Genomic DNA, 14,030 nt, shown 5'->3' with positions numbered 1-14,030 from the left:
ATCCCATTAGGAGTTGTCATCCCATTTGGAGTTGTCATCCCATTAGGAGTTGTCATCCCATTAGGAGTTGTCATCCCATTAGGAGTTGTCATCTCATTAGGAGTTGTCATCCCATTAGGAGTTGTCATCCCATTAGGAGTTGTCATCCTTGATAGATTATTGGAGTAATATTGCTCATCTTGAGCCTCCCAAGTGTTGGTTATAAAACCTTCTATTTGCAGATGCATATGTAGCTCAACAGAGCTGCACCCTGCGTTGTCGCAACATAAATTACCATACTAAACATGTTTCTATGAAAGTTTTCTTTCCTGCTCGTCGTTATTTAGAATCACCTTCTTCTATCTGTGGCCAGGATAATACATTCCTGGGAGAGGTGACGGGGTTAACTGTTAGAACCAGGTTGGTAGTTTACTGTTGCATGTAAAGCTGACATGCTAATCTCCTGAGTGCTCCCGAACGCCCTGCTCTGGGAAACGGAGGACCTGTCTGGAGTATTTTAAATGACCTGTGTGTTTCAAACCAAGGTCAGGGTACAAACACAGGGCCTCTCTACTGTTCAAACATTCTGCTCTACGAAATGACATTAGGCTTTAGGACTATATATTTCTCAAGGACTTGGTGGTGTGGCATGTCAGCACCGTGACTCAGCACTACGGCAGATCAACATTAAGGATAGAGAAAATCGTTTTTTTTTAAAAACAGCTCAATTGGCTGCCACTCTAAACTAAAGTTAGGATTGGAGACTCTCTTCTTTTAAATTTTTTGGGATCCGACCAAATGTTCTCAAACAAGAAATATTGTCTTCTGCAGCTTCCTGTGTAAGTGTAGGTGTGCCCCCCTCTGAGTAGCACTCTGACACCCCCTGACACCTCCTAAACAAAACAAAACGGCAGCTTATTTAGGAAGTGGTAGGTCGGAGCCAGGACAAGACGACCCGAGGGGCTAACGGCGAAATTAGCAATCCGTTAATTGGCTGTTTTGTCAAGGGTTCTGACAGGCTGAGAGGGTGGGGGCTGTCAACGGATCATTTATCTTCTGTCCCGTGCCGAGCATGACATTTCATTCACTGATTAGAATCCACCTCCTTCTCTCTGATTTACCCCTCTCTCTCTCTCCCCCCTCCTCCCCTCCTGCTCCCTCCTCTCCTCTCCTCTCCTCTCCTCTCCTCTCCTCTCCTCTCCTCTCCTCTCCTCTCCTCTCCTCTCCTCTCCTCTCCTCTCCTCTCCTCTCCTCTCCCCCCTCTCCTCTCCTCTCCTCTCCTCTCCTCTCCTCTCCTCTCCTCTCCTCTCCTCTCCTCTCCTCTCCTCTCCTCTTCCCTTCCCTTCCCTTCCCTTCCCTTCCCTCCCCTCCTCTCCCCTTCCCTTCCCAAACCCTCCCCTCCCCTCCCATCCCCTCCCCTCCCTCCACCAGCTGCCTCTGCCTCCAGTCAGCCTAACAGGAGTGGTAACAATGGAACATTATGAGGGTAACTATCTCCATTAGGTTCATTGTGTATCAGCAGCAGGTATTAATGGGGAAGGAGGGGAGGGGTCTTTGATTAAGATGGAGGATTTATGGCGGAACAGACACCACAGGCAGAAACAGTTAGTCCCACACAGGAACTAGTTAGTCCCACACAGGAACCAATTAATCCCACACAGGAACTAGTTAGTCCCACACAGGAACTAGTTAGTCCCACACAGGAACCAGTTAGTCCCACACAGGAACTAGTTAGTCCCACACAGGAACCAGTTAATCCTACACAGGAACCAGTTAATCTCACACAGGAACTAGTTAGTCCCACACAGGAACTAGTTAGTCCCACACAGGAACTAGTTAGTCCCACACAGGAACAAGTTAAACCCACACAGGAACCAGTTAGTCCCACACAGGAACTAGTTAGTCCCACACAGGAACCAGTTAATCCCACACAGGAACCAGTTAGTCCCACACAGGAACTAGTTAGTCCCACACAGGAACCAGTTAAACCCACACAGGAACCAGTTAGTCCCACACAGGAACCAGTTAGTCCCACACAGGAACCAGTTAGTGCCACACAGGAACAAGTTAGTCCCACACAGGAACTGTCACACCCTGACCATAGTTTGCTTTGTATGTTCTATGTTTTGTTTGGTCAGGGTGTGATCTGAGTGGGCATTCTATGTTGGATGTCTTGTTTGTCTGTTTCTGTGTTTGGGCCTGATATGGTTCTCAATCAGAGGCAGGTGTTAGTCATTGTCTCTGATTGGAAGCCACATTTAGGTAGCCTGTTTTGTGTTGGGTTTTGTGGGTGATTGTTCCTGTCTTTGTGTTTGTTACACCAGAGAGGGCTGTTTTTGGTTTTTCACGGTTCTTGTTTTTGTATATTGTTCTATTTTCATCTTTATTAAAGATGTATCAAAATAACCACGCTGCGTTTTGGTCCGCCTCTCCTTCAACAGAAGAAAACCATTACAGAAACTAGTTAATCCCACACAGGAACTAGTTAGTCCCACACAGGAACTAGTTAATCCCACACAGAAACTAGTTAATCCCACACAGGAACCAGTTAGTCCCACACAGAAACCAGATAATCCCACACAGAAACTAGTTAATCCCACACAGAAACCAGATAATCCCACACAGAAACTAGTTAATCCCACACAGAAACTAGTTAATCCCACACAGAAACTAGTTAATCCCACACAGAAACCAGATAATCCCACACAGAAACTAGTTAATCCCACACAGAAACTAGTTAATCCCACACAGAAACTAGTTAATCCCACACAGAAACCAGATAGTCCCACACAGAAACCAGTTAATCCCACACAAGAACCAGTTAATCCCTCACAAAAACCAGTTAATCCCACACAGAAACCAGTTAATCCCACACAGGAACCAGTTAATCCCACACAGAAACCAGTTAATCCCACACAAGAACCAGTTAATCCCACACAGGAACCAGTTAATCCCACACAGGAACCAGTTAATCCCACACAGGAACCAGTTAATCCCACACAGAAACCAGATAATCCCACACAGAAACCAGTTAATCCCACACAATAACCAGTTAATCCCACACAGGAACCAGTTAATCTCACACAGGAACCAGTTAATCCCACACAGGAACCAGTTAATCCCACACAGAAACAGGACAGGAGTTACAGCTGCCAAGATCACACACATTGCTGGGAGCTGGAATATTCACAGACTTTTCCATTTTGTTTTCTATGCCATGGAATCTTACATTACAGAACCACGTCTTCTGTACCCATTGACCAGCTACTTGATTTGGAGGGGTTTAATCTGACTTGTACAGTATGTTAACAGTCTGTCTCAAGAGACTACGAAGAGGGTCACAAGGAACAGCCTCCCAAAAAACAAAATGGTGACAAATGAAGATGGCTATTTCCTTTTTTATGTAAAAGTCAACAGATGTCCCACTGTGGTGCAGTTCAGTCCATCAGCATGCTGCTGCTGCCTAACCAGGCAGATAATACAGGCTTGGTTGGACAACCTTTTTAAATGAGCTTCTAACAAGATAACCCCCCAGGAGGAACAACAGACAGGACAAGGGTTAAACTGACTGTGTTTTGGCATCATCTAACTAAGATGGCATCATCTAACTAAGATGGCATCATCTAACTAAGATGGCATCATCTAACTAAAATGGCATCATCTAACTAAGATGGCATCATCTAACTAAAATTGCATCATCTAACTAAGATGGCATCATCTAACTAAGATGGCATCATCTAACTAAAATGGCATCATCTAACTACGATGGCATCATCGAACTAAGATGGCATCATCTAACTAAGATGGCATCATCTAACTATGATGGCATCATCTAACTATGATGGCATCATCTAACTAAGATGGCATCGTCTAACTAAGATGGCATCGTCTAACTATGATGGCATCGTCTAACTATGATGGCATCATCTAACTAAGATGGCATCATCTAACTAAGATGGCATCATCTAACTATGATGGCATCATGTAACTAAGATGGCATCATCTAACTATGATGGCATCATCTAACTATGATGGCATCATCTAACTATGATGGCATCATCTAACTAAGATGGCATCATCTAACTAAGATGGCATCATCTAACTATGATGGCATCATCTAACTAAGATGGCATCATCTAACTAAGATGGCATCATCTAACTATGATGGCATCATCTAACTAAGATGGCATCATCTAACTATGATGGCATCATCTAACTATGATGGCATCATGTAACTAAGATGGCATCATCTAACTATGATGGCATCATCTAACTATGATGGCATCATCTAACTAAGATGGCATCATCTAACTATGATGGCATCATCTAACTAAGATGGCATCATCTAACTAAGATGGCATCATCTAACTAAGGTGGCATCATCTAACTAAGATGGCATCATCTAACTAAGATGGCATCATCTAACTATGATGGCATCATCTAACTAAGATGGCATCGTCTAACTAAGATGGCATCGTCTAACTATGATGGCATCGTCTAACTATGATGGCATCATCTAACTAAGATGGCATCATCTAACTAAGATGGCATCATCTAACTATGATGGCATCATGTAACTAAGATGGCATCATCTAACTATGATGGCATCATCTAACTATGATGGCATCATCTAACTATGATGGCATCATCTAACTAAGATGGCATCATCTAACTAAGATGGCATCATCTAACTATGATGGCATCATCTAACTAAGATGGCATCATCTAACTAAGATGGCATCATCTAACTATGATGGCATCATCTAACTAAGATGGCATCATCTAACTATGATGGCATCATCTAACTATGATGGCATCATGTAACTAAGATGGCATCATCTAACTATGATGGCATCATCTAACTATGATGGCATCATCTAACTAAGATGGCATCATCTAACTATGATGGCATCATCTAACTAAGATGGCATCATCTAACTAAGGTGGCATCATCTAACTAAGATGGCATCATCTAACTAAGATGGCATCATCTAACTAAGATGGCATCATCTAACTATGAATGAAGGTACGAAGGACCACGCTACATCTGGGATGATCAGGGATCATTGAAATACCAGAAACCTTTTGAAGGCTACATTTCATGAAATCCCTTTGTTTGGGGATCGGTTGATGTGTCACCAAATTCCTTATCACGCCTTAGTGAAGATAGCCTCACTTCATCAGTTCTGTCAACCCGAACTACCACAACACCTGCTCTAATTCCTGTAAATGGCCAGGTAATGATGTGTATTCAGGCACTTTGTGTGGCTATCTTCCATCTCCCAGCTGTTCCAGTTCCCACAGACCAGTGATAGGCCTACTTCATAGACTTTACAAATAGCTCCTGGCGAAGGGAAAGGAGATCATTACTGCCCAACCTGCCACTTTCCCTCATCTTTCACCTGCCAAGGGGTGAACAAGTTAAATATGTTTTATTTTTTACATTTAGAACAGGCTGAAACTCTATTACCACAATATATCATTTGAAAACAATTTGGAAACAAAAAAACGAACACTGTGTCACGTTCGTCATAAGGATCGGACCAAGGCGCAGAGTGGTATGCATACGTTCTCTTTTTAATGAATGAACAAAAAAACAACCAAACGAAACGTGAAGCTATACAAAACTAGTGCTGACCGGCAACTGAACATAGACAAGATCCCACAACTAACAATGGGGAAAAAATGGCTACCTAAATATGATCCTCAATCAGAGACAACGAATAAACAGCTGTCTCTGATTGGGAACCATATCAGGCCAACATAGACATACAAAAACCCCTAGACATACAACAACTAGAGTACCTACCCTAGTCACACCCTGACCTAACCAAAATACATAGAACAACAGAGATATCTAAGGTCCGGGGCGTGACACACTGATCCTTCAAAAGAAGGAAAACGGGATATTCTGCCTATTGACAGAGACGTATTTAATACTAATACAAAAACAAACAAAAAAACATTTTAAAAAAATAACATTAAAAAAATAATAATAATTACCTCACTGATATGTCTCCAATATGACTGATTATCGATGAACATAGTGGTTCATTACACCCCGTAATTAAAATATATATTTTTTCCGTCCAGTCATGCTTAGCCAATGCTGAAACAGCCCTTTTACAGTGCCTTGCGAAAGTATTCGGCCCCCTTGAACTTTGCGAACTTTTGCCACATTTCAGGCTTCAAACATAAAGATATAAAACTGTATTTTTTTGTGAAGAATCAACAACAAGTGGGACACAATCATGAAGTGGAACGACATTTATTGGATATTTCAAACTTTTTTAACAAATCAAAAACTGAAAAATTGGGCGTGCAAAATTATTCAGCCCCCTTAAGTTAATACTTTGTAGCGCCACCTTTTGCTGCGATTACAGCTGTAAGTCGCTTGGGGTATGTCTCTATCAGTTTTGCACATCGAGAGACTGACATTAATTCCCATTCCTCCTTGCAAAACAGCTCGAGCTCAGTGAGGTTGGATGGAGATTTGCTCATGTTTCTTAGCCCAAGCAAGTCAAATCAAATCAAATCAAATGTATTTATATAGCCCTTCGTACATCAGCTGATATCTCAAAGTGCTGTACAGAAACCCAGCCTAAAACCCCAAACAGCAAGCAATGCAGGTGTAGAAGCACGGTGGCTAGGAAAAACTCCCTAGAAAGGCCAAAACCTAGGAAGAAACCTAGAGAGGAACCAGGCTATGTGGGGTGGCCAGTCCTCTTCTGGCTGTGCCGGGTGGAGATTATAACATAACATGGCCAAGATGTTCAAATGTTCATAAATTACCAGCATGGTCGAATAATAATAAGGCAGAACAGTTGAAACTGGAGCAGCAGCACGGCCAGGTGGACTGGGGACAGCAAGGAGTCATCATGTCAGGTAGTCCTGGGGCATGGTCCTAAGGCTCAGGTCCTCCGAGAGAGAGAAAGAAAGAGAGAAAGAGAGAATTATAGAGAGCACACTTAAATTCACACAGGACACCGAATAGGACAGGAGAAGTACTCCAGATATAACAAACTGACCCTAGCCCCCCGACACATAAACTACTGCAGCATAAATACTGGAGACTACACTCAATCATATGACCCACTGAAGAGATGAGTCTTCAGTAAAGACTTAAAGGTTGAGACCGAGTTTGCGTCTCTGACATAGGTATGCAGACCGTTCCATAAAAATGGAGCTCTATAGGAAAAGCCCTGCCTCCAGCTGTTTGCTTAGAAATTCTAGGGACAATTAGGAGGCCTGCGTCTTGTGACCGTATAGGTATGTACGGCAGGACCAAATCAGAGAGATAGGTAGGAGCAAGCCCATGTAATGCTTTGTAGGTTAGCAGTAAAACCTTGAAATCAGCCCTTGCTTTGACAGGAAGCCAGTGCAAGTCTCTTCTTATTATTGGCGTCCTTTAGTAGTGGTTTCTATGCAGCAATTCAATCATGAAAGCTTGATTCACGCACTCTCCTCTGAACAGTTGATGTTGAAATGTGTCTGTTACTTGATCTCTGTGAGATGCAATTTGAAGTGCAGTTAATTGCCGATTTCTAAGGCTGGTAACTCTAATGAACTTATCCTCTGCAGCAGAGGTAACTCTGGGTCTTCCTTTCCTGTGGCGGTCCTCATGAGAGCCAGTTTCATCGTAGCGCTTGATGGTTTTTGCGACTGCACTTGAAGAAACTTTCAAAGTTCTTGAAATGTTCCTTATTGACTGACCTTCTTGTCTTAAAGTAATGATGGACTGTCGTTTCTCTTTGCTTATTTGAGCTGTTCTTGCCATAATATGGACTTGCTCTTTACCAAATAGGGCTGTTTTCTGTTTACCACCCCTACCTTGTCAGAACATAACTGATTGTCTCAAACGCATTAAGAAGGAGAGAAATTCCACAAATGAACTTTTAACAAGGCACACCTGTTAATTGAAATGCATTCCACCTTTTGAAGCTGGTTGAGAGAATGCCAAGAGTGTGCAAAGCTGTCATCAAGGCAAAGGGTGGGCTATTTTGAAGAATCTCAAATGTAACATATATTTTGATTTGTTTAATACTTTTTTTGATACTACATGATTCCATATGTGTTATTTCATAGTTTTGATGTCTTCACTATTATTATACAATGTAGAAAATAGTAAAAATAAAGAAAAACCCTGAAATTAGTAGGTGTGTCCAAACTGTTGACTGGTACTGTATACCGGTGTGAATCATAATGATTAACAGGTGTGAATCATAAAGATTAACTGGTGTGAATCATAAAGATTAACAGGTGTGCTTAATGTTGAATCCTAGGACCGGTGGAGAGTATTCTGGCGACGTTGTATTCTCGGAGGGGAAGAGCAGAAGAAGATGTGACAAAAGCCTATGTTCCAACTATTATTATTATTTATTTTTATTTCCCTTTTTATTTAACCAGGTAGGCTAGTTGAGAACACCTTTATTTAACCAGGTAGGCAAGTTGAGAACAAATTCCAATTTACAACTGCGACCTGGCAAAGATAAAGCATATCAGTGCGACACAAACAACAACACAGAGTTACACATGGAGTAAAACAAACATACAGTCAATAATACAGAATAAACAAGTCTATATACAACGTGTGCAAATGAGGTGAGATAAGGGAGGTAAAGGAAATAAATAGGCCATGGTGGTGAAATAATTACAATGTAGCAATTAAACACCGGAGTGAATAGATGTAACTGTGGGAAGGTGAAAATATCTTTATCTACCAAATCTATACATTTTTTAAACAGTGATTACTTCTCCATTATCCTTCACCTAATAAGACATGGCAACAGGATGGAGGGGTCCCTGGGTCGCCAGTTTGCCTGGGAGGGGGGTCCCTGGGTCGACAGTTTGCCTGGGAGGGGTCCCTGGGTCGCCAGTTTGCCTGGGAGGGGTTCCCTGGGTCGCCAGTTTGCCTGGGAGGGCATCCCTGGGTCGCCAGTTTGCCTGGGAGGGGATCCCTGGGTCGCCAGTTTGCCTGGGAGGGGATCCCTGGGTCACCAGATTGCCTGGGAGGGGGTCCCTGGGTCGCCAGTTTGCCTGGGAGGGGATCCCTGGGTCGCCAGTTTGCCTGGGCAGGGTCCCTGGGTCGCCAGTTTGCCTGGGAGGGGATCCCTGGGTCGCCAGTTTGCCTGGAGGGGATCCCTGGGTCGCCAGTTTGCCTGGGAGGGGGTCCCTGGGTCGCCAGTTTGCCTGGGGGGGGGGGGGTCCCTGGGTCGCCAGTTTGTCAAGGAGGGGAGGGGGGTCCCTGGGTCGCCAGATTGCCTGGGAGGGGATCCCTGGGTCGCCAGTTTGCCTGGGCAGGGTCCCTGGGTCGCCAGTTTGCCTGGAGGGGATCCCTGGGTCCCCAGTTTGCCTGGTGGGGATCCCTGGATCCCAGGTTGCCTGGGAGGGGATCCCTGGGTCGCCAGTTTGCCTGGGAGGGGGTCCCTGGGTCCCCAGTTTGCCTGGAGGGGTCCCTGGGTCCCCAGTTTGCCTGGAGGGGGTCCCTGGGTCCCCAGTTTGCCTGGGAGGGGATCCCTGGGTCCCCAGTTTGCCTGGGAGGGGGTCCCTGGGTCCCCAGTTTGCCTGCAGGGGATCCCTTGTTCCCCAGTTTGCCCCTGGGAGGGGTCCCTGGGTCCCCAGTTTGCCTGGGAGGGGTCCCTTGGTCCCCAGTTTGCCTGGGGGGGATCCCTGGGTCCCCAGTTTGCCTGGAGGGGGTCCCTGGGTCCCCAGTTTGCCTGGGAGGGGATCCCTGGGTCCCTGGGTCGCCTGGGAGGGGGTCCCTGGGTCCCCAGTTTGCCTGGAGGGGTCCCTGGGTCCCCAGTTTGCCTGGGGAGGGTCCCTGGGTCCCCAGTTTGCCTGGGAGGGGATCCCTGAGTCCCCAGTTTGCCTGGGAGGGGATCCCTGGGTCGCCAGTTTGCCTGGGAGGGAGTCCCTGGGTCGCCAGTTTGCCTGGGCAGGGTCCTGGGTCGCCAGTTTGCCTGGGAGGTGATCCCTGGGTCGCCAGTTTGCCTGGAGGGGTACCCTGAGTCACCAGTTTGCCTGGAGGGGGATCCCTGGGTCGCCAGTTTGCCTGGGAGGGGTCCCTGTGTCCCCAGTTTTTCTGGAGGGGTCCCTGTGTCCCCAGTTTGCCTGGGAGGGGATCCCTGTGTCCCCAGTTTGCCCCTGGGAGGGGTCCCTGGGTCCCCAGTTTGCCTGGGAGGGGGTCCCTGGGTCGCCAGTTTGCCTGGGCAGGGTCCTGGGTCGCCAGTTTGCCTGGAGGGGTCCCTGGGTCCCCAGTTTGCCTGGAGTGGGTCCCTGTGTCCCCAGTTTGCCTGGGAGGGGATCCCTGTGTCCCCAGTTTGCCCCTGGGAGGGGTCCCTGGGTCCCCAGTTTGCCTGGGAGGGGTCCCTTGGTCCCCAGTTTGCCTGGGGGGATCCCTGGGTCGCCAGTTTGCCTGGAGGGGGTCCCTGGGTCCCCAGTTTGCCTGAGAGGGGTCCCTGGGTCCCCAGTTTGCCTGGGAGGGGTCCCTGGGTCCCCAGTTTTCCTGGGAGGGGTCCCTAGGTCTCCAGTTTGCCTGGCAGGGGTCCCTGGGTCCCCAGTTTGCCTGGAGAGGGTCCCTGGGTCGCCAGTTTGCCTGGAGGGGATCCCTGGGTCCCCAGTTTGCCTGGGAGGGGATCCCTGAGTCCCCAGGATGCCTGGAGGGGATCCCTTGTTCCCCAGTTTGCCTGGGAGGGGATCCCTGGGTCGCCAGTTTGCCTGGGAGGGGGTCCCTGGGTCCCCAGTTGGACTGTAGGGGTCCCTGGGTCCCCAGTTTGCCTGGGAGGGGATCCCTGGATCCCCCGTTTGCCTGGGAGGGGGTCCCTGGGTCCCCAGTTTGCCTAGAGTGGGTCCCTGGGTCCCCAGTTTGCCTGGAGCGGGTCCCTGGGTCCCCAGTTTGCCTGGGAGGGGGTCCCTGGGTCGCCAGTATGCCTGGGCAGGGTCCTGGGTTGCCAGTTTGCCTAAGAGGGGATCCCTGGGTCGCCAGTTTGCCTCGGAGGGGTCCCTGGGTCCCCAGTTTGCCTGGAGGGGGTCCCTGTGTCCCCAGTTTGCCTGGGAGGGGATCCCTGTGTCCCCAGTTTGCCCCTGGGAGGGGTCCCTGGGTCCCCAGTTTGCCTGGAGGGGGTCCCTGGGTCCCCAGTTTGCCTGAGAGGGGTCCCTGGGTCACCAGTTTGCCTGGGAGGGGTCCCTGGGTCCCCAGTTTGCCTGGAGGGGGTCCCTGTGTCCCCAGTTTGCCTGGGAGGGGATCCCTGTGTCCCCAGTTTGCCCCTGGGAGGGGTCCCTGGGTCCCCAGTTTGCCTGGGAGGGGTCCCTTGGTCCCCAGTTTGCCTGGGGGGGATCCCTGGGTCGCCAGTTTGCCTGGAAGGGGTCCCTGGGTCCCCAGTTTGCCTGAGAGGGGTCCCTGGGTCACCAGTTTGCCTGGGAGGGGGTCCCTGGGTCGACAGTTTGCCTGGAGGGCGTCCCTGTGTCCCCAGTTTGCCTGGAGGGGGTCCCTGGGTCCCCAGTTTGCCTGGGAGTGGTCCCTGGGTCCCCAGTTTGCCTGGGAGTGGTCCCTGGGTCCCCAGTTTGCCTAGGAGGGGTCCCTGGGTCCCCAGTTTGCCTGGGAGGGGTCCCTGGGTCCACAGGTTGCCTGGGAGGGGATCCCTGGGTCGCCAGTTTGCCTGGGAGGGGGTCCCTGGGTCCCCAGTTGGACTGTAGGGGTCCCTGGGTCCCCAGTTTGCCTGGGAGGGGATCCCTGGATCCCCAGTTTGCCTGGGAGGGGGTCCCTGGGTCCCCAGTTTGCCTAGAGTGGGTCCCTGGGTCCCCAGTTTGCATGGAGGGGGTCCCTGGGTCCCCAGTTTGCCTGGGAGGGGATCCCTGGTTCCCCAGTTTGCCTGGGAGGGGGTCCCTGGGTCCCCAGTTTGCCTGGAGGGGTCCCTGGGTCCCCAGTTTGCCTGGGAGGGGATCCCTGGGTCCCCAGTTTGCCTGGGAGGGGGTCCCTGGGTCCCCAGTTTGCCTGGAGGGGGTCCCTGGGTCCCCAGTTTGCCTGGGAGGGAATCCCTGGGTCCCCAGTTTGCCTGGGAGGGGTCCCTGTGTCCCCAGTTTGCCCGTGGGAGGGGTCCCTGGGTCCCCAGTTTGCCTGGAGGGGGTTCCTGGGTCCCCAGTTTGCCTGGGAGGGGATCCATGGGTCCCCAGTATGCCTGGGAGGGGTCCCTGTGTCCCCAGTTTGCCTGGGAGGGGTCCCTGTGTGCCCAGTTTGCCCCTGGGAGGGGTCCCTGGGTCCCCAGTTTGCCTGGAAGGGGTCCCTGGGTCCCCAGTTTGCCTGGAGGGGATCCCTGGTTCCCCAGTTTGCCTGGGAGGGCATCCCTGTGTCCCCAGTTTGCCTGGAGGGGGTCCCTGGGTCCCCAGTTTGCCTGGGAGGGGTCCCTGTTTCCCCAGTTTGCCTGGAAGGGGTCCCTGTGTCCCCAGTTTGCCTGGGAGGGGGTCCCTGTGTCCCCAGTTTGCCCCTGGGAGGGGTCCCTGGGTCCCCAGTTTGCCTGGGAGGGGTCCCTGGTTCCCCAGTTTGCCTAGGAGGGGGTCCCTGGGTCGCCAGTTTGCCTGGAGGGCGTCCCTGTGTCCCCAGTTTGCCTGGAGGGGGTCCCTGGGTCCCCAGTTTGCCTGGGAGGGGGTCCCTGGGTCGACAGTTTGCCTGGAGGGCGTCCCTGTGTCCCCAGTTTGCCTGGAGGGGGTCCCTGGGTCCCCAGTTTGCCTGGGAGGGGATCCCTGGGTCCCCAGTTTGCCTGGGAGGTTGTCCCTGGGTCACCAGTTTGCCTGGAGGGGGTCCCCGGGTCCCCAGTTTGCCTGAGAGGGGATCCCCGGGTCCCCAGTTTGCCTGGAGGGGGTCCCTGGGTCCCCAGTTTGCCTGGGAGGGGTCCCTTGATCCCCAGTTTGCCTGGAGGGGTCCCTGGGTCCCCAGTTTGCCTGGGGAGGGTCCCTGTGTCCCCAGTTTGCCTGGGAGGGGATCCCTGTGTCCCCAGTTTGCCTGGGAGGGGATCCCTGGGTCGCCAGTTTGCCTGGGAGGGGTCCCTGTGTCCCCAGTTTGCCTAGAGGGGGTCCCTGTGTCCCCAGTTTGTCTGGGAGGGGGTCCCTGTGTCCCCAGTTTGCCTGGGAGGGGATCCATGGGTCCCCAGTATGCCTGGGAGGGGTCCCTGTGTCCCCAGTTTGCCTGGGAGGGGTCCCTGTGTCCCCAGTTTGCCCCTGGGAGGGGTCCCTGGGTCCCCAGTTTGCCTGGAAGGGGTCCCTGGGTCCCCAGTTTGCCTGGAGGGGATCCCTGGTTCCCCAGTTTGCCTGGGAGGGCATCCCTGTGTCCCCAGTTTGCCTGGAGGGGGTCCCTGGGTCCCCAGTTTGCCTGGGAGGGGTCCCTGTTTCCCCAGTTTGCCTGGAAGGGGTCCCTGTGTCCCCAGTTTGCCTGGGAGGGGGTCCCTGTGTCCCCAGTTTGCCCCTGGGAGGGGTCCCTGGGTCCCCAGTTTGCCTGGGAGGGGTCCCTGGTTCCCCAGTTTGCCTAGGAGGGGGTCCCTGGGTCGCCAGTTTGCCTGGAGGGCGTCCCTGTGTCCCCAGTTTGCCTGGAGGGGGTCCCTGGGTCCCCAGTTTGCCTGGGAGGGGGTCCCTGGGTCGACAGTTTGCCTGGAGGGCGTCCCTGTGTCCCCAGTTTGCCTGGAGGGGGTCCCTGGGTACCCAGTTTGCCTGGGAGGGGATCCCTGGGTCCCCAGTTTGCCTGGGAGGTTGTCCCTGGGTCACCAGTTTGCCTGGAGGGGGTCCCCGGGTCCCCAGTTTGCCTGAGAGGGGATCCCCGGGTCCCCAGTTTGCCTGGAGGGGGTCCCTGGGTCCCCAGTTTGCCTGGGAGGGGTCCCTTGATCCCCAGTTTGCCTGGAGGGGTCCCTGGGTCCCCAGTTTGCCTGGGGAGGGTCCCTGTGTCCCCAGTTTGCCTGGGAGGGGATCCCTGTGTCCCCAGTTTGCCTGGGAGGGGATCCCTGGGTCGCCAGTTTGCCTGGGAGGGGTCCCTGTGTCCCCAGTTTGCCTAGAGGGGGTCCCTGTGT

General features: G+C 51.5%; 1 protein-coding gene across 1 annotated transcript in view; it reads right to left on the bottom strand.

Annotated features, from left to right (window-relative positions):
• Window positions 1–3,297: 3,297 nt before the first annotated feature.
• Window positions 3,298–14,030, bottom strand: part of LOC139386310 (collagen alpha-1(III) chain-like) — a 37,967-nt gene continuing 27,234 nt past the window's right edge. Inside the window, exons 18-24 of the mRNA XM_071131830.1 lie at window positions 13,648–13,769; window positions 12,674–12,795; window positions 11,606–11,727; window positions 10,424–11,011; window positions 9,482–9,635; window positions 9,272–9,422; window positions 3,298–3,305 (exon numbers count right to left, since the gene is read on the bottom strand). Coding sequence (XP_070987931.1) covers window positions 3,298–3,305; window positions 9,272–9,422; window positions 9,482–9,635; window positions 10,424–11,011; window positions 11,606–11,727; window positions 12,674–12,795; window positions 13,648–13,769 — 1,267 coding nt within the window. The remainder of the gene's footprint in view (window positions 3,306–9,271; window positions 9,423–9,481; window positions 9,636–10,423; window positions 11,012–11,605; window positions 11,728–12,673; window positions 12,796–13,647; window positions 13,770–14,030) is intronic.

Source organism: Oncorhynchus clarkii, chromosome 3 (genome assembly GCF_045791955.1).
Source record: "Oncorhynchus clarkii lewisi isolate Uvic-CL-2024 chromosome 3, UVic_Ocla_1.0, whole genome shotgun sequence".
Lineage (NCBI taxonomy): Eukaryota > Metazoa > Chordata > Actinopteri > Salmoniformes > Salmonidae > Oncorhynchus > Oncorhynchus clarkii.
Note: the sequence above shows the minus strand (reverse complement) of the source record. Positions and strands in the feature narration are given on the sequence as shown.